Genomic DNA, 21,406 nt, shown 5'->3' with positions numbered 1-21,406 from the left:
GATACTAGTATTGCGATATTTTTTCCATGAAAAAACAAAAGCAAACACGAAGCATACAGTGCCAATCTTTTTGGTCCTTTAAAAACATGCTGTATGTAAAATATTGTGTGCTATAGCTTGGAAAATAAATGTTTCCAACATTAGGGCTGTTTTCCTAAAGGAGTGAAATCCGCTTCTTGTTTTGTTTCCTTGCCACGATACTAATGAGTATCGCGATACTGGTATCATCCAATGAGGAAGCCCGTAGCCCCCAACAACCCATTTTGCTCTCAGCTAGCTAGACCTGAATCATGTGACCCACCATGGTCTATCTCCGCTGGGAAACTATGTCTGAGCAGGGCTTTGAGGGGTGGTGGGGCATAGTACAGGTTCTTATTACCTAAGTGCTATTTCCACATGGCATGGCACCCTCAACCTTTTTCAAGGAAACGTGTAAAAATATATCTTTAAAGGATTTAGAGAAGTGGTTTGTCGCCAAAACAGTATGTCAGTAAATACAGTATGTCATTTTGCCTGAATTTGATTTTGAAAGACTTTATTTCATCTAAATGTATCAAAATAAAGTGAAGTATTTTTCTATGAAGAGAGTATTGACTCTTCCATTTTGCATTCATTGAAAATAGATTTAAATGTCACTTTTCTTTTCTAAACAGAAATGAAGGGATACGGACAGACTGGGTCAGAGAATACAGGTCAGTTACATACATCCTTTTGGGTCGGAGCATTTCAACAGATGGGACTGTACTTCAATTGAGCTATTGGAGCAATAGCAGAGGGTGTGGGCTTCAGCAGCACGATTGATTTTGGCTCTGGTTCCTAACAAACCCCCCCCCAGACCGGCTTGTGAGACTGGGCATCCCTACCCTGTCTTGTACTGCCTTGTCCCTGTCTAATGTCCACTCCTCTGCCTCTGGGAGAGCCAGACTGACACTTGTAAGACTGTACTCGGTGTGGTCCGGACACACACATATAAACACCTTTTTACTTTCTCTAGGGAGAGCCGGGACTAAAGTAACACGGGGCGAAAGTAACACACCCATTTTCTCAGATAACACAGACGCTAGAATGACTTAGTGAAGTCAGCACAGTCCTAATGTGGAGGACGACACCCCCCCCCCCCCCCCCCCCCCCCCCGCAAAAAGACAGCCCAATCCAATCAGGTTTCGCAGAGTTATCAACAAAAAGGGGTTTTGAGCGATGTAAGTAAAAATAACAGACCCGGGAGTGTTTTTTGGTTGTACAGTTGTGTTTAGTTGTTTTTAGGCTCCAAACATATTTTTTCTTAACCCATCTAGTGACTAAATGACAGCATATGTTTCAAGTATCATGCTAGTTGGGGTGGCAGGTAGCCTAGTGGTTAGAGCGTTGAGCCAGTAACCGAAAGGTTGCTAGATCGAATCACTGAGGTAAAAATCTGGTAAAAATAGGTAAAAATCTGTCGTTCTGCCCCTGGACAAGGCAGTTAACCGACTATTCCTAGGCTGTCATTGTAAATAAGAATTTGTTCTTAACTGACTTGCCTAGTTAAACAAAGGTTACATAAATAAAATAGTTGGTCTTCGGGTGTTAGCCTGGGAGAAGTTATAGGAGAGATGGGTGAGAAAAAAACGCTCACTATTGTCATTGGTTGCACTAATTGCATTGTTTGTCTACATAACCTGGTTCAAGTATTCATGACATTACCCTGAAGAAGGCACAGTGATGCCGAAACGTTGGTGATTAACCCAGTAAATTGCTGGGAGTTTATATATGGAGTGTGTGACTCTCTTTATTTTGATAGTTGATAGTTTATTCGCCGTTAGTCAGCACCTCCACACAAAACCGTTTTCCCGGGTGTGCGCCAGCTCATGTTTTTTATGAGACAAAAGTAAAACAATGTAAACTGATGACCTGGAATAAAATAAAATAAACGTTTAGCCACGTGCCATTGTCTCTTCTAGTTCATCTTGTTTTTATAATATCAATATGAATGTTAGATAAACAATTATGGAAATGATATATGACATTAGAATTATGCCTTAATAAATTGACTTGATAGATCATCTTCTCACATGAGCTTTTATCGACAGGTTAGTGGTTAGATTCTGGGGGCCAATTACCTTCTGTCAAGCTATGGAAATGTGAGGCGCATGATGAGTTTGCCGTTTGTGAAGAGAATAAAGACGTCTATTCTATCAAGACACGAGGAGAGCGCATGACAAGGACAGCTGGAGCGTGCCTGATTGGAAGGGCTAAGCATGAATAGTAATTGAAAATTGTGAAAAACATCTCCTACTACATTAAAATGAGATGGGAAAAGTATGGTTCATTTAGCTATTATGTCATCCAGTTTAGTCCGATTTTAATATTGTAAGGCAAAATATTGTGGTTGTGTAACATTGCGATGTTCTAACCTGTAGCATTAGTTATTCAAATCGACACAAACATGAAATTAGGTCTGATAGAATATTTGTTGAAAGTGACGAGCATTACAAGGCAGAAACATGGAGATAAGAGAGATATTGTGCACTCCTCGCCAGCTGTTACTTCCATCCCAAGGCAGTTTTACTCCCGCCCCGCCGGCAGGTACAAAAGTAATGTTGCGGGAGTTCTGTTCTCGGTCTATTTCATTTCAACTCACTGACCCTAGACATGAAATGACAGTTGCTAATGGCAGAGGACATATATAAGTTGTTTGTCATAAAATAGGGTCTCTCTAGCTCTATTGATCTCTGGGAGGAAAAAATAATAGTGTTACTTTCGTCCCACACACACACACACACACACACACTCCTCCACCATGCAGCAATGGAGATTGAGGAACCCACACAGACAGCATTTCTTGGCTCCCTAAACGTCCAAGGATCTTCCATTGGCAGTGTATGTGTTTGTGTAACGCGTAACCTTCTCCTCCCCCAGTCTCACAGCTATATATTTTATTAAATGGCGTGTCTATGCACTCCCTCACTAAATCTCAATGTTCTGTATGGAAAAAGTACATATTGTTATTTTTCCCAAGGTGGCTGGTGAAGACTAGAAGAGCGCTGGGCTGAATAAGGGAGGAGAAAGAGAGAGGAAGGAGATAGAGGCTGGGTAGTGAATGTTTTTTTTGGGGGTGGGGTTTTATTCAGCAGCGAGGCAGACTTTATTGCTTTGGAGTGGCTCTCACAGTGAAGGGTACTTGTTGGAGCCTCTCTGCCCAAGTACAATTGCTCAAACGAGGAGATGTATTTACGGACCGACTCCTCCATTACAGGCCAGGAAAAGACAGACAATATAGAATAGGATAACCTCTCTCTCAGGCGAACACACGCATGCACACACACACACACACACACACACACACACACACACACACACACACACACACACACACACACACACACACACACACACACACACACACACACACACACACACACACACACACACACACACACACACACACACACACATTGTCACACAGTCATCTCTAGTGGTTTGTTTCCTGACTCTCATGTGATGGGGTCCGTAGGCCAAGGTCTTAGGATAAGATCATTACTTTTTCTTTGACTGTCTTCTATTGTATCTGTTTGGACCAGGCTTGGGGTCAATTCCATTTCAAAGCCAGTCATTTCAGAAAGTTAACCAAATTCCAATTCCACATTTTCCTAATTGAAAAGAAGTGGAATTGTAATTTCAGTGTACTTCCTGAACTATCTGGAATTGAAATGGAATTGACGCGAACCTGGTTTGTACTTTATATATTGGGAGATATCTATTACACATATCTTGAAACCTGTAATGTTTACAGCATCAGTACTACGTGGCAATAGAGTGAACCGCAGGACCTGACGTCATACTCTCTCCTTCTCCACCTCTCTCTGTGTGTTGCAGGGTACATCCCCAGCTACCTGGAAAAGGATGAACCGTGTGTGGTGTGTGGAGACAAGGCCACTGGCTACCATTACCGCTGCATCACCTGTGAGGGCTGCAAGGTGAGACACACAGGGCATGCGCTCCCTATAGGCCACAACTTTTGGATGGAGCCTGCACCTTTTCTTTTTACTTCAAGCACTGGGTCACTTGTGGAGAAGGTTGGGACAAGGTCAGGAGACACTAAATACAAAGCTCAGGTGTGGGAAGAGTTCATCACAACATTAACCACAAATTAACAAGGGTATTCACCTTCATTAGCATAGAATTCAGACAAGTAAGGATACTCTACTTTTGTACTGTACTGTACACACTCACTCACTCACGCTCTACCTCACTCACGTTCTACCTCACTCACTCGCTACCTCACTATCTCACTCACACGCTACCTCACTCACGCTCTACCCCACTCATGCTCTACCCCACTCGCTCGCTATCTCACTCATGCTCTACCTCTCCCACTCGCTATCTCACGCGCTACCTCACTCACGCGCTACCTCACACGCTACCTCACATGCTACCTCACTCACTCGCCACCTCACTCACTCGCCACCTCACTCACTCGCCACCTCACTCACTCGCCACCTCACTCACTCGCTATCTCACTCACTCGCTACCTCACTCTCTCACTCGCTACCTCACTTTCGCTGTACCTCACTCACACTCTACCTCCATTCACACGCTACCTCATTCACTCGCCAACTCACTCACTCACTACGTCACTCACTCGCTACCTTACTCACTCTCTACCTCACTCACTCGCTAACTCCCTTTGACAGGCAAATTGAAGTAATTGCCTTAGTGACAGACACACACATACACCGTGTGACAGCTTCCACAATATTGACAGTATGTCATCTCTATGTCAGTTCTGTCATCTGTTTTCCTCACTGTAGTCCAAGTGACAGCCTGACACCCTCCCTCTGCTTTCCAACTTCAGATCCTACTCACCCTCTGTCTCCTTCTCTTTCTCTCTTTCTCTCTTCTCCCGCTCTGTCTATCTGTCTCTCTCTCTCAATTTTCAATTCAATTCAAAGGGCTTTATTGGCATAGGAAACATATGTTTACATTGCCAAAGCAAGTGAAGTAGATAATAAACAAAAGTGAAATAAAAAGTTAACAGTTAACATTACACTCACAAAAGTTCCAAAGGATTAGAGACATTTCAAATATCATATTATGGATATATACAGTGTTGTAATGATGTGCAAATAGTTAAAGTACAGAAGGGGAAATAAATAAACATAAATATGGGTATTTATTTACAATTATGTTTTTTCTTCACTGGTTGCCCGTTTCTTGTGGCAATAGGGGAAATATGTGTCTCTAATATGGTAATACATTTGGCAAGAGGTTAGGAAGTGCAGCTCAGTTTCCACGTAATTTTGTAGGCAGTATGCACATAGCCTTTCTTCTCTTGAGAGCCAGGTCTGCCTATGGCGGGATCTCTCAATAGCAAGGCTATGCTCACTGAGTCTACATATTTAAAGTTTTCCTTAATTTTGGGTCAGTCACAGTGGTCAGGTATTCTGCCACTGTGTACTCTCTGTTTAGGGCCAAATAGCATTCTAGTTTGCTCAATTTTTTTGTTAATTCTTTCCAATGTTTCAAGTGATTTATCTTTTTGTTTTCTCAAGATTTGGTTAGGTCTACTTGTGTTGCTGTCCTGTGTGTGTTTTTTTTTACCAGTTTTAACCGCACACTTGTTGTTTGTGTTTATGGATTTTATAATGTTGTATGTTTTTCTCCCAACACCTAATAGCCTATTTGAATTTGCGGTCAGTATATTTTAACATTTCATTTAGGATACCATCAACACCACAGGCCTTTTTGGGTTGAAGGGTTTGTATTTTGTCCTGTAGTTCATTCAATGTAATTGGAGAACCCAGTGGCTTCTGGTAGTCTTTAATAGTGATTTTAAGATTTGTGTTTGATCATGTATTTGTTTTTGCTGTTTGTTCTTTGTTATAGAGCCAAAAAGATTGGAGAAGTGGTTTATCCATACAGCTCCGTTTTGGATAGATAATGTGTTGTTTGTTTGGTGTGTTCCAATTTTCCCAGAAGTGGTTAGATTATATGGATTCTTCAATTACATTGAGCTGATTTCTGACGTGCTGTAACTTCTTTTTCCATAGTGTATTTCTGTATTGTTTTAGTGATTCACATTTACATTTACATTTAAGTCATTTAGCAGACGCTCTTATCCAGAGCATTCACCATAGTGAAGGCGTAGACTCAGGTCTTCTGGGTCTCTTATGTTTTTGGTTGGATAGGTTTCTCAATTTCTTTCTTAGGTTTTTGCATTCTTCATCAAACCATTTGTCATTGTTGTTCATTTTCTTAGGTTGTCTGCTTGAAATGTTTTGATTTGATAAGGAAGCTGAGAGGTCAAATAAACTGTTTAGGTTTTCTACTGCCAAGTTTACACCTTCACTATTGCAGTGAAATGTTTTGTCCAGGAAGTTGTCTAGGAGGGATTGTTGTTGCCCCCCAAAAATTTGTAGGTTTTTACACTACTTTCCTTCCATCTGTAGCATTTCTTAATATCCGTCCACAACCGGCGCCGACAGAGATGGCCGCCTCACTTCACGTTCTCAGGAAACTATGCAGTATTTTGTTTTTTTATGTATTATTTCTTACGTTGTTACCCCAGGAAAAGTTTTATTACAAACAGCCGGGAGGAACTATTGGATATAAGAGCAACGTCAACTTACCAACATTACGACCAGGAATACGACTTTCCCGAAGCGGATCCTATGTTTGGTCCACCACCCAGGACAATGGATCGGATCCCACCCTCCGCAGGAGGGGCAGAAGAAGCGGTCTTCTGGTCAGGCTCCGTAGACGGGCACATCACGCACTGCTCCCGAGCATACTACTCGCCAACGTCCAGTCTCTTGACAACAAGGTAGACGAAATCCGAGCAAGGGTTGCCTTCCAGAGAGACATCAGAGATTGTAGCGTTCTTTGTTTCACGGAAACATGGCTCACTCGAGACCCGCTATTGGAGTTGGTACAGCCACCTGGTTTCTTCACGCATCGCGCCGACAGAAACAAACATCTCTCTGGTAAGAAGAAGGGCGGGGGGGTATGCCTTATGATTAACGAGAAATGGTGTGATCATAACAACATACAGGAACTCAAGTCATTTTGCTCACCTGACCTAGAATTCCTTACAATCAAATGTCGACCGCATTATCTACCAAGAGAATTCTCTTCGATTATAATCACAGCCGTATATATCCCCCCCAAGCAGACACATCGATGGCCCTGAATGAACTTCATTGGACTCTATGTAAACTGGAAACCACATATCCTGAGGCTGCATTTATTGTAGCTGGGGATTTTAACAAGGCTAATCTGAAAACAAAACTCCCTAAATTCTATCAGCATATCGAATGCGTGACCTGGGCGGAAAAAAATCCTGGACCATTGTTACTCTAACTTCCGTGACGCATACATAGCCCTGCCCCGCCCTCCTTTCGGAAAATCTGACCGCGACTCCATTATGTTGCACCCAGCCTATAGACAGAAACTAAAACAGGAAACGCCCGTGCTCAGGTTTGTTCAACGCTGGTCCGACCAATCGGATTCCACGCTTCTAGATTGCTTCCATCACGTGGACTGGGATATGTTCCGCATAGCGTCGGACAACAACATTGAGGAATATGCTGATTCGGTGAGCGAGTTTATTATCAAGTGCATCGGTGATGTTGTACCCACAGCAACTATTAAAACCTTCCCCAACCAGAAACCGTGGATTGATGGCAGCATTCGTGCAAAACTGAAAGCGCGAACTACTGCTTTTAATCAGGGCAAGGCGACCGGAAACATGACCGAATACAAACAGTGTAGCTATTCAAGGCAAGGCAATCAAACAAGCTAAGCATCAGTATAGAGACAATGTAGAGTCGCAATTCAACGGCTCAGACATGAGAGGTATGTGGCAGGGTCTACAGTCAATCACGGACTTCAAAAAGTAAACCAGCCCCGTCGCGGACCACGATGTCCTGCTCACAGACAAACTAAACAACTTCTTTGCTCGCTTTGAGGACAATACGGTGCCAACAAGACGGCCCGCTACCAAAACCTGCGGGCTCTCCTTCACCGCAGTCAATGTGAGTAAAGCGTTCAAACGTGTTAACCCTCGCAAGGCTGCCCGGCCAGACGGCATCCCTAGCTGCTTCCTCAGAGCATGCGCAGACCAGCTGGCTGGTGTGTTTACGGACATATTCAATCAATCCTTATCCCAGTCTGCTGTTCCCACATGCTTCAAGAGGGCCACCATTGTTTCAGTTCCCAAGAAAGCTAAGGTAACTGAACTAAATGACTATCGCCCCGTAGCACTCACCTCCGTCATCATGAAGTGCTTTGAAAGACTAGTCAAGGATCATATCACCTCCACCCTACCTAACACCCTTGACCCACTACAATTTGCTTACTGCCCCAATAGGTCCACAGACGACGCAATCGCAATCACACTGCACACTGCCCTAACCCATCTGGACAAGAGGAATACCTATGTAAGAATGCTGTTCATCGACTACAGCTCAGCATTTAACACCATAGTACCCTCCAAACTCGTCATTAAGCTCGAGACCCTGGGTCTCGACCCCGCCCTGTGCAACTGGGTCCTGGACTTCCTGACGGGCTGCCCCCAGGTGGTGAGGGTAGGAAACAACATCTCCACCCCGCTGATCCTCAACACTGGGGCCCCACAAGGGTGCGTTCTCAGCCCTCTCCTGTAATCCCTGTTCACCAATGACTGCAGGGCCAAGCACGCCTCCAACTCAATCATCAAGTTTGCAGACGAGACTACAGTGGTAGGCTTGATTACCAACAACGACGAGACGGCCTACAGGGAGGAGTTGAGGTCCCTCGGAGTGTGGTGTCAGGAAAATAACCTCACACTCAACGTCAACAAAACAAAGAAGATGATCGTGGACTTCAGGAAACAGCAGAGGGAGCACCCCCCTATCCACATCGACGGGACAGTAGTGGAGAAGGTGGAAAGTTTTAAGTTCCTTGGCGTACACATCACGGATGAACTGAAATGGTCCACCCACACAGACAGCGTGGTGAAGAAGGCGCAACAGCGTAGAAATGAAATGACTGGTGCATATTTGGGAGGGATTGCTGTCACCACCAGGTAGGTGTTTGTCCCCCTGTGTGCTAAGAGTGTCAGGTTCTTGTCCAGTTCTGGCATTTAGGTCACAACAGACTAGTACATGTCCCAGGGCCTGGAAAGGGTTTATCTCCCCCTCTAGGATGGAGAAGCTGCCATTGTTAAAGCATGGGGATTCTTTTGGGGCAATATAGGGAAAAAGGGATACCTAGTCAGTTGTACAACTGAATGCCTTCAACTGAAATGTTTCTTCCGCATTTAACCCAACCCCTCTGAATCAGAGAGGTGCAGGGGGCTGCCTTAATTAACATCCACTTCTTTGGCACCCAGGGAACAGTGGGTTAACTGCCTTGCTCCAGCAACCTTTCGGGTTACTGGCCCAACGCTCTAACTACGAGGCTACCTGCCGGGTAGCACACGAGGATATTTTTCTCTGTTGAGATAATTTCCTTATTCATTTCGAGCCAGATGTAAAATGTTCCTGTTTTGACTAATTTAATAGAGCGGGTTAGGTCTGCTCTATACCAAATTAGCATACCCCCTGAGTCTCATCCCTGTTTCACACCTAGTAGTTTGGTGGATGGGACTACCAGCGCTCTGTAACCTTGAGGGCAACCAGTGGGCCCATCTCTATACCATATTTCTTGTAGGATGACAATGTCTGTATTTCCAATTTATTTGATGAAGTCTGGGTTCCTGCTCTTTAGGCCAAAGGCAGATGACCTCAGACCTTGTATATTCCAGGATGTCGGTCTGCTTCTCTCTCTCCTGCATCATTGTCTCTTTGCCTCGTGTGAACTCCCACCGTCCCTGTCAAATCCTCCCCCTTACACACACACACACCCACACAAGCCCACAAAAACACGCGCATGCACACGCAGCCACACACACACACCCTCTGGCTCCATAACAGCTCAAACAAATAACAACAAAGATTGTATTTTTGTTAGATGTTTTTTTATCAAGCTGAGAAAGTTGAGAATTCAAAGATGCTCTCTTCATCACTTTATTTCCTGTATGACAGGTGGCACAGAACAGTGTTATGCTGAACTATCTCTTTCTCTCTCCTCCCTTCCCTCTATCTTTCTTCCTTCTTCCCTTTCTGTCTCTCTGTTTTGTCTTCACCCTCTCTCTCCCTCACCCCCCCCCCCCCCCCCCCCCCTCTCTTCATCTCGTCCCTCTCGCTCTCCCAGGGTTTCTTTCGGCGGACAATTCAGAAGAATCTCCACCCCGCCTACTCCTGTAAGTACGATGGCTGCTGCATCATCGACAAGATCACCCGCAACCAGTGCCAGCTGTGCCGCTTCAAGAAGTGCATCGCAGTGGGCATGGCCATGGACCGTGAGTGTCTCTCACACACTCACACACACACACATATTACACAATTACACACATTTTACAAGTCATGTGGATGCTTGGACTCGTGACTCCTTGATGTAACTGAAATCATTTTATTTCTCCCTCTTTTTTTCCTTTCCCTCTTTTTCTCTCTCTCAGTTGTCCTGGACGACTCCAAGCGGGTGGCCAAGCGGCGTCTGATCGAGGAGAACCGGGAGAAGAGGAAGAAGGAGGAGATGGTGAAGACCCTGCAGAACCGGCCGGAGCCCACCGGCTCGGAGTGGGAGCTGATCCGCATGCTGACCGAGGCCCACCGCCACACCAACGCACAGGGCTCCCACTGGAAACAGAAACGCAAGTTCCTGGTAAGAGGATGAGCACTGTTCGCCTCGCCCCAATAGGGTTGATCATTTTGCCAGCTTCTGGTTGACTGGCTGGCTAAATGGCTGGTTATATAAGAGTTTGTTTGGTTCTCTGTTTTGCTGGCTGTTTTAGACTCCTTTGTGATAAATTGGGTTTTTACGCTAAATAGCGCCGTTAGCATTTACGTTGAGTGCCATCCATCATCTCGACTGCCGATCAGTTACTACTGTTACTACTACAGTATGTCCCCTAGTTCCCGTGTTGTCCGGGCTAGTCCTGTCCGGATACCCTTTGGCAGTACTGGTAGGCCTACTGATCTCCATATGTTTTCCATGGGCCAGGTGGCTCTGGGCGCACAGCGGCAGGAAGTGTCAGCCAGGGATTAGGCCTAGCGGGTGCTGGGTTATCAGCTGGCTTCTTCACTCACAGCATGGCTGACACTAAGCCCTGGAAAGAAGCAGGGGGGTTTATTAGCAACGTGCCCCAGTAACGGGTGATATACCTGGGAGGAAAAGGGCGGGGGTCCCCGAGGCTCACTGTGTATGGCAGGTGTCGTGGTCGGTGTTGCTAGGCAACTGTGTTCAGGAAGTGGCAGGGTGTGAGGGGGAGGAAATGGGACGTTTGGTGTCAACACACATACACTGATAAAGCTACCTCTTCACACACATGTACACACACACTTAAAGATATATTATCTTTCTATGTGCTCTTTTTCACACACACATACAATACAATATCCCTCTCGTACGCCCACATGTGCATGCACGCACATACACATACACACCAGTGTAAGGCCCCAGTTCTCCCATAAAGGCTCTAGATAGAGAGAATCACCCATACCACAGACAATTCACCCGCGAAGCCACAGTCAATTTGCTTGTTTAAACAGCCCTAACCATTACGAGGTGTGTCCAAGCACTGCCAACCCAAAACCAAACATTGGATTTGAGCAAGCTGCAGGTTATACCAGCCAATATATAAAATAACGCCTTTAAACTGGTGCATGGAGAAACTTGAACTATTCTATAAATACCTGAACACATATGACATTTAAAACATGTCTAATCCATAAACCTAGAGTTTCTAGACTAGGGACCTTATAGACACTGTAGGTTTGAGATAGCGTGTTACAAGGGTGTAGCAATGGTTTTACTGTGGAGAACTAAGTACTAATGGTTCAATGTGAAGAGAGGGAGTGAGTGACAGAAGGAGAGACAGAGAGAGTGAGAAGTGTGTGTGACATGTGTGTGTATGTGCTTGCGTGTTGGCGCTGTGGTCGGTCTGCTTTTGCTGTGTGTGTGTATGTGTGTGTGTGTATTCAAAGCTCAGCAAAAGTGATGACACAATGACATCACACCATAACAGAAATGTACTATCAACTTATATACACCCCAAAATAGCCTACAACACGGCCCATCAGAATATGCACAGCGATACAAATCACACGTGGCTCTGGGCACAGCAGCGCTAATTTAATGGGACTCAAATGCCGGGCATTACAAGAATGCTGAGAGCATTCCTGAACCACACCTACTACCAAGATAACACATGTCTAGCCTGAAGTCATATGATTAACCTAACAGATGATTATAGTACTTCACCTCTACCACTGTAATAAAAACAGGTCCGGTACGGAGTACCAGAAAATAACTAGTAGGGGTACGCCGTACTGGTAAAACATGTGGACATATCACAATAATTAAAACAAAGACTCTATTTGTCATTACCGCATGGCAGTCGCATGAAAAATGAGCAAATAGACTTGAAAACTTGTGGAATACGCTCCAAAATGTGGTGTGACTGAGACGCGAGCGTACAGCAGTGTATGCATACATTTTGATGTTTTGTAAGTGATGTCTCTTTGCATTTATCGAATGGCATACAAATGGGAACAGGAGTTGAGAAATATGATTTATTTCTTTCCGTATCTTCAGAGTATAAAAGTTGACATTCAAGACTAAATGAAATACTATCAGAAACATGTTGGATCGTTTTCACAGCTTTTAATTTCCTTAAAACTGATGTCATTTGGAAATCTCCCTGGTCCCTAAATGTCCTCACTCAGAAATTATAGAGATAATTGAACCAATCTCAACGAGTCTTCATTGATCATTCTGTCGATTTATGACATTATTCTGGCGAGCAAGGGCTTATTTAGAGTTCTAGACGAGCATTAAGTAATGACAGAAGAGAAGCTGCATATATCTAATTATAGACAAGTTGGCTAACAAATAGCCTTCCAAATGTCAGAAATTATAAGCAGAAAAATACGTACTTAAAAACTGTTTTTTCCCTCACCCCCCGTCGTTTCTCTGTTCTTGAGTAACGTGAGCAAGTAGTCTACATAAGCCTTTTGAAGTAATTGTATAACAATCAGATGAAAACATGACTGGTTGTGTTTATGCCACATTAAAAGGTAGGCATTTAACGTTAAACGACACATCTTTACTATTAGGCCGATGGAGATCCTAATAAAATAATATGGATTCTATAATGGAATGCTATGATTAGACCCATCATTTTTTTAAGCTCGTGCAAACATAGGAGGTCCACATACTGGGAAGAAATAAAATCTACTTTCACCCCTGAATAACACTATTAGCTACAGTATCTAATACAGTTTTATAACAACCAAGTTTAGTCCTTATAGTGAAATAGAGCAGTGGTAAAATTTCCCTTTATATGTCCATTAATATGTTAACTTATCCTATGTGTCATAAAAATATAAAAAATCCTCACTGTTACACTCGGGTGACCTGACGTCCCCGTTTTCTGGGGACAGTCCCCGTTTTTGGTGACCTGTCCCCGGCTGGAGCTGTCCCCGGAAATGTCCCTGTTTTTAACTGTGCGTTAAAAACAGAAAAAAGTGAAATATTTTACTTGGCAAGAAAGACCGGGCAGCAGAGCCTACCGGTTGACGTCTCAATCGCGTTGTGCTTGTTTTGTCCAGCAGAGGGGGCTGCTCGCTATAGCAGCTTCATTCACTCTTCTTCTACTAACTACTTGCTCGCGATAGTTTTAGAGAAAACTGCTGTGGAAAACTCGGCCAGAAGCTAGCAAGTGTCAAGTGAATCCACAACATCACCAGAAACGTATTTTCAAGCCAGGTACGTTACCATCGTTTGAGATACTAGCTAGTGATGTTATGTCACAATTTATTATATAGATAGATGATCTGCTCTATAAGATTTTAAATAGGTTATCCTAGCTAACGTTAGCTATGTAGACTAAGTTAGCTAGCTACTGCTATGATAGCTAGGTTAAAAAACGTTCACATGTAAACATGCAGTGGACGGGCTATTTTGAAAATATGATTATATTAAATTAATGCACAATTAATTCGGAGAATATTTTTGTAGATTACAATTTTAATGGTTTGGCATTTATAATAAGTAGTGTGAAAATATATTTAGAAATGTTCATGGATAACATTAGTAGTGGAGAGAAAGGAGAGGAGGAAGAAGAGTGAAGTGAAGGAGACAGAGGAGGAAATGTAAAGATATGGTTACAAAGCCTGCCAATTTATTATTCCAAACAATGTTTTTGAGATCAAATACAAAAATGAGGCAAGCAATGGGAATCTGTTAACCAAAGTATTTTATCTAATAGTATGCTGTTTATTAATACAGATTGGAGAGAAAGGAGAAGGAAAAATTAAGGAAGTAAAAAGAGTGTAGAAGAGTGAGGTGGAGAGGTGAAGAGAAGGAAAAGAAGACGAGTGAAGAAAAGAGAAGGAGAAAGATTTGAGGAGAAGAAAAGGTTAAGAGAGTAAGAAGTGTGACACAAGGAGAGTGAAGAACAGACAGAGGAGATACAATGACTCTTTCCAAGAAACGGAAATGCACTTTTTATGAAAAACATGATGAGAGAATTTCCATTCATACGCTCAGGTCAAGACGATAGAATTGTTCACCGCACCCTTTGTAATTCCTCTCTTTCAATTGGCAGCCGGAGAAGAACGGCAGTGGTAGAACATCAGCAGACGAAAAAGCATAAAGCCTCTCTGATTGCCCGTGTTGGTATGCCCTCTGTCACCACATTCTTCAAGAACGTAGAGCCTTCCCAATAAGAATATGGTTTAGCTGTGCAGGAGGGTGTCTTTGCATACGTGTGACACAATCATAGTTACAGATCTATGGACTGCACAGCACAACTGACACGGAAGCTTTGTGAGCCAAAGTTTACATGTGCTAGGACAAAATGTGAAGCCATAGTGAGTAACGTGTTAGCACCATGGGCGACTACTTTGGTAACACAGGACCTAGACCAGGTTGAATGTGTGTCCCTGTCCATTGATGCGTCCAATCATGGACATGTAAAGCTGCTGCCAATAGTAGTCAGATATGTAAGATATATGATGGCAGCACATCTGTGGAAACAAAACTGATTGATTTTGTTGAATTGAATGGAGAAACAGCAGAGGAAATTGCAGCTGAGGTCCTGGTGGGCATCCAAAAATGTAACCTGGAAAACATTCTCTGCCGACAACAAATACCAACTTTGGAGGACTGAATAGGCTGGAGAGGGTCAATGTCCATAACAAAGTAAAAAATACTCTGCAGCTGGAAGTGATTGACTTAGGTTGTCCTGCCCACATCATTCATAACACGGCCAGAACATGGATATGATGTTGAGTACCTGCTCACAAAGATATTTGGATATGTTTATATTTTCACCGTCAGAGTAGAAAGACTGAAGGGCTTTTGTGAGTTTGTTGGCCAGGAGTACCATAACATTTTAGGACACAGCAATGTTCGCTGGCTGTCCATGCTCCCTGCTCTAGAAAGAGTGCTGAAAATGTATGTGCCATTGAAATCCTTTTTTATTTCTGAAGACAAATGCCCTGTTGTCCTGTGAACAATGTTCGAAGATCCACTGACTGAACTTTGGCTGGCCTTTGTCCATGGAAACTTGACCGTATTCAGTGACACGATCAAGATGCTTGGAGGCCAGGACCACTGTGCTGTGGAGTCCGCTGCAATTCTGAGAAACGTTGAGGCAAAATTCACTGGAAGACGTGATGACAACTTCATTCCAGTTTTGGTCAGAGGACTTCTGAGAGAGCTAGAGGAAAATGGAGCCATGTCTAAAGAGAGCTTTTTCAAAACATCACAATCATTCTTCACTATGGCTGTGAACTACTTGCAAGCATGGGGAAAGCACACAGAAAATCTAAAAGATTTACATGGTCTCCTTTTAAAAAGGCAACCTCTGCGTGAAGAGATCCAGAAGGCAGCAGGCACACTGCAGGAAAAATGCCCCAATGTGACCATCAATGAGGATGCATTGTGTGACGAGGTTACTGGCCTGCAAGAGTTCCTAAAGGGGGATCGCTTGAAGAATGGAAAACATCTGAGACACCGCTTAGTCAGAGATGGAGCACGGTGGTTACCCACTTCAAATAGAATGACATCCCACACACTAACCTGGCTAGATTAGCGTCTGTTGTCATGTGCTTACCTGGAAGTAATGCACCAGTCGAGAGAGTGTTCTCCCAAATGAATGATCTATGGACAGCAGCAAGAAATAGGTTCACTGTTCCTACCATCAAGGCCATGCTTATTGTGAAGATAAACTTCAACCTCCCCTGCCAGGAGTTCATGGAGAAGCTGGCCAAAGACAGAGCAATCCTGAAGAAGATACATTCTTCTGAGAAATATACAGATTAGGTTGGTATAAGTATATTATGTAGTTACCAATCTCATCAGCATCTTATTTCTTTATTATGTTAAGTATTTCACATGTACTATTGTCTGTTTTTTTCAATTTTGCTCATGTTTTCTTCTGCTCTTATTCTACCAGGACCACTGAATGGCTGTTCAGATCAGACAGTTCTGTCTTGTCTGTAGTGTTTCTGTAATATAGTTGTTTTCTCTGTATCACAGTGTGCCTGTAAAACTAAATAAATTAAACTGGAATTGTCCCCCTTTTTTATTTCATAGATAATATAACATTGCCTATTTTAATTATATATTGACCACCGAACTGGAAATGACTCCGGTTTTCAATTCAGAAATCTGGTCACCTTATGTTACACGCAAATACGAGCGTTTCTGCATCTCACCGGTAGAAACGGGCCAGCTACATTTCGTGGTTGTAAGCAAACGACAATATCCAGATTTCATAGTGATTTCAGGACGTAGTACCGCACCGTGGAGATATCCAATTGATGTGAGAAATATAAAAATGTCTGTGTTTGTAACCAGCACTTTCAGCCAGAGTATTTCAAAACGGAACTGACGTCTCAACTGATGATTTTGCCATGTCGTCGACTGTTGAAAAGTGATGCAATTCCATCAATTTCCTCCTTCACTTCAAAGAGGAAGGGATCCAATCCGCCAAAATCAACGCAGCAGAAAAAAGGTCAAGCTGAGGTAACGTTGCTAACATTACCTAGCTAACTAACTAGCTAGCAAACTACATTTCTTTATCTAAACTAACATTTTGATAACTAGCTTTCACAATACGCTGGCTAGACATTCCAAAGCATATCAATGTAATTAGCCAGCTGCTATCTGGTGATGTGATTTTGTAACTTGCAAGTTAACGTTAGCTAGCTAACTACTGCAGAGACTAATGTTGTGTTCAATTTAGAGTCCGATTCCAACAACATCAGCAGTGGCATCAAGCTCAGCACCAGGAACTAGTGTAAGTCACCTAAAATACCATACGAAAATCTACCAAATCTTTCCATGACTCCATGATGAGCAAATAAATCTACTGGAGCTAGGCATAAACATGGTCCTTGTCTTGTTATAGTTGGTGTGTTTAGAAGTAGGCTACAACCTCTACTGTAGTTTTCTCTGTATTATGTACGATTTGTTGATTGTTCATGCAAGGCTTGAAGTCTACATTTGCAAAAAGGAGGTATTAGTAAGGAGGGGATGGTGTGGTTGACTGGCTGGTCTGTTGGGGGTGGGTATTGTGTGTTTCAAGGTTAGTATGCATGATCCATTGACGTTATGGGGGGTGGGTGAATATAGTACCTTGTTTGAGCGTTTATTGATGGGGACAAAGTAGTAAAATGTTGGCTAATCACTGACTACTGTGTGTCATAGAGACTAATCCTGCTGCTGATGATTAATCCTGCCGACCATGACCATGACACCAGCTTTAGTAGTACAGAGCCTTTAGACCCATTGGATGACAACATTCAGATTGGAATAAGCTCAAGGCCAACATCATCTGACTTTGAACCAAGCCAGAACAGCCAAGGGTATTTATGAAAGCACAATATCATCTTGAGAAAACAAAATCACCAATACACTAAACTGTCTACAAGACAAGTGCTCCTCATATGTTTCACACCCTTGCAATCAGTTATTAGGCATGGGGGAAGAGTAGCCCAATATTGGACTAAAGGAGGCTAGCGTTACTCTTTTTAGTCCAAGGACCTTACATGTTCTGTTTTAAAGGGCGAATTGGCTCTGGAAGCTAAAACAGCCAAATACTCCATCTATACGTGAATCGATTCTCAATTGTGGTACATTTCTAGAAACATAAATCCCTATACTTTCATATCACAATTTCACAAATGCAAAATACACACTTACTGTTTTAACACAGCTGCAGCCAACATTATTTTCCAGTGACAACACGTTTGTGGTGTCTGTCTTCCATTTACACACAGGTGTGAATCAATTGAACCTATTGTTTGTTTAACATTATTTCTCGCCGATATGAAAGATAAGGTCCTTATGCTTCCAAAACCGTACTGCAAGCGATGCGTGTTAATATTCAGACGGAGCGTCGAGGCTCTTAACAAAACTCCCCCTTAAAGAAGACACCTTCGTCCAATTACTTGTATATGTAATAGAACTAAGAGTCATGCGGCTAGGGGGAGAGGGGCTGTTAGTATACCCTTCTAGGCTATTCACTCTATTGTTGGCAGTGCTTGTCTACTCAACTGCACAACTGTAGGTGCACATGCACAACAATACATGACTAGACTGTCTACAAGTCAAACTTTTCACATCTTTGCTAACAGCCCATCTCAATGCCCCATTATTGACTTTAAGTGTAAAAAAAAAAAAGTCTACTGTAGCCTTTTTTGTTTATAGATTAACATGGTTTATTGTATGGTTACATATTCTCATGATCAGTCTTCATGTCTTTTCAAGGAGACTTGCAGTACATATAAATCATCTGCAAGAGGTCAAAGCAGTGGGTGGTGAAGAACATCACCACAGCGCCAAAGCCTGCTAAACCAGCTGCCATTACCCAACACGACGTTCAGCACAAGAACATTCTGGAACCTGCCTGGAACATTCAACCAACGAATCATCCATATTCAGTGTGACTGATGCTGTATTATAATATAGAATGCCTAGTATGGCCAACTGCATTGTGGTATAGTTATTGCTAGCTGTTGAACATATGTATATAATGGTGTTTTATATATATATTTTTTACAAGTGTTCTGACAAGTGACTAAATGATTCCAGCTGCATCAGAAACCAGTAGTGCTGACTTTAAATTCATTGTGATATTCATGAAATGTACTTGGGTGAACTAGCTACAATCTTACTGCTAAAACAAATGATGAAGGGTGGTGGTGTATCATTTAAACTTGAATTTGTTGGCAAGTAAACATGTTAAAATAAAACAGATTTGTCTTCAAGACAAAGTTTATTTGCTCTGGAGACCGAGGTGAGTTTACATGCAGGAAGTTATGGCAATGTATGACATACTGTATATACAGGAGAAAAATATATACTAATGCTTATAATAAATACTAGTTCTACAATGGGAATACTTGTATACAGTGGCTTCAAAGTATTTACACCCTTGACTTTCCACATTTTGTTGTGTTACAGCCTGAATTGAAAATGTATTACATTTATATATATTTTTTTGTCACTGGCCTACACACAATATCCCATAATGTCATAGTGGAATTATGTTTTTCAAGATTTTTACAAATGTCTAAAAAAGCTGAAAAGTCAATAAGTATTCAACCCCTTTATGGCAAGCCTAAATAAGATGCACTATGCAGAAATCGCTCTGCCATTTCCTGGATGCTAAAATTCTAAGACCAATTTCAGTTTGTGACAAAACAAGCAAGTATAGCGTAGAGAATCATTGTACCATCTAAACCACTGAAATATCTGTTTTGAAGCTGGTGTGTAAAATGAAACTTAAGTACGGGAAGCATCTTAGATTTTCTTTCAATGAGAATGACATCTATAACTCACATTTGTAATTGAATTTGGTCGGGTCGCCCAAAAAGTTACAAGTTTGAAGCTTTAACAACATAAGTTGCATGGACTCACTCTGTTTGCAATAATAGTGTAACATGTTTTGAATTAATACCTCATCTCTGTACATACAATGATCTATCTGTAAGTCCCTCAGTCGAGCATTGAATTTCAAACACATTCAACCTCAAAAAAACAGGTTTTCCAATGCCTCGCAAAGTGCACCTAACGTTACTGGTAGATGTGTAAAAAAACAGACATTGAATATCACGTTTTAGCATGCACTTTTACACTTTTTATCCACTCTCGAGAGTCATCAACTTCTTTAAATCCAAGTGGTATTGTCTGTGAGAGAAAGACGAAAAACACTTAGACATTCATGGACAATCACTTTACCATCTGTATTCTTACTGTAGCAGCATGGTGTAGGACACGTTAGCTAGCTAGCTACAACACAGCGGTATAGCCAGTCATTCCTTTACTCTCCAACATCATCCAATTTTTTTTCCAGTTTTGCTCCTAATGAGAGGCACTGAGGCTAGCTATAATGTTAGACTACAGTACATTTTAGGTATAGCTAAATTTTGCTAGCTTGGCTTGTAGTGGTACTAGCAAGCCCCGTTATGTCCGAATCAATCACTAAATGGTACTGTACTGAACAACACTGCCTCATGTACAAAATATAGGTTATATTGCTAGCTAATAGCAGCAAAATGACTGTCATTTGCCCTCCTGATTCCTGATCCATCTGATTTAGGCCGCCGCCGATGCTTGCTGGTCTCGCAATTATTTTAATCGCTGTCTCAACACGTCTTCAATGTATTCCGGCTAAAATAAATAGGGCTGTCTGTAGGGGTTGGAACCGGTTCAGGGAACAGAACAGAAAACCATCAAATACGTTTTCAAAAATAACAAACAGGGATCCTGGAATGAAAGTGACCCATACTGTTCAGGAACAGTACCGTTATTTTTAGAAACATGAGAACCGGTTAATAACGTTATTTTATGTGCCAGGCATTTTTTTCTACTCCCAGAACAAAACGCCTATGCAAACTCTGTCACCCAGAAACGTATTCCATTGTCTGCCTGCAAGCTGAAAATCTTTGCCTGTGCGTGTTTAAACTATCTGCCCCCCGAACGATAGGTTACTGATGTTACGTTGAAGCTTTATTCAGAATATATAGCTTTTTAATTAGCTTGAGAAGAATTAATTTACTTTTTCAATGCTAGTTAAGGATATTATAGGCCTAGTTCTCAAGTTGGATTTATTAACTACAGAGAGGTAAGACGCGTTTTTAATTCTGGTGCCACTCTGGCCACATAAGCTTGCAAGCTCAAGCTTGTTAACTAGCTAGCTCAAAGGACATTCAACGTTTCTCCATAGAAGCCGCTCCTCCTAGGTATAATTCTGTGGACCTAATCCATATAATGCATGTCATAACAAATGCACAGTGCTTCAAGCCTCCTCAAACCCACTTGTCTGTCCACC

General features: G+C 42.4%; 1 protein-coding gene and 1 long non-coding RNA gene across 6 annotated transcripts in view; both read left to right on the top strand.

The window, feature by feature from the left end:
• The window catches only part of LOC129842521 (thyroid hormone receptor alpha-like), a 185,779-nt gene that overhangs the window by 143,429 nt on the left and 20,944 nt on the right, over positions 1-21,406 (top strand). For all 5 annotated transcript variants that reach the window (XM_055911416.1, XM_055911133.1, XM_055911282.1 and 2 more), the window contains 4 exons: positions 654-692; positions 3,856-3,956; positions 10,213-10,360; positions 10,517-10,722. In XM_055911416.1, the coding sequence (XP_055767391.1) occupies positions 654-692; positions 3,856-3,956; positions 10,213-10,360; positions 10,517-10,722 (494 nt within the window). The remainder of the gene's footprint in view (positions 1-653; positions 693-3,855; positions 3,957-10,212; positions 10,361-10,516; positions 10,723-21,406) is intronic.
• Positions 13,906-19,472, top strand: LOC129843145 (uncharacterized). The gene is made up of 4 exons (XR_008757786.1): positions 13,906-17,094; positions 17,315-17,368; positions 17,779-17,936; positions 18,841-19,472. It is a non-coding gene; the product is annotated as an uncharacterized LOC129843145 (long non-coding RNA).

Source organism: Salvelinus fontinalis, chromosome 1, assembly GCF_029448725.1.
Source record: "Salvelinus fontinalis isolate EN_2023a chromosome 1, ASM2944872v1, whole genome shotgun sequence".
Classification (NCBI taxonomy): domain Eukaryota; kingdom Metazoa; phylum Chordata; class Actinopteri; order Salmoniformes; family Salmonidae; genus Salvelinus; species Salvelinus fontinalis.
This window is presented reverse-complemented; position numbering and strand designations above follow the sequence as displayed.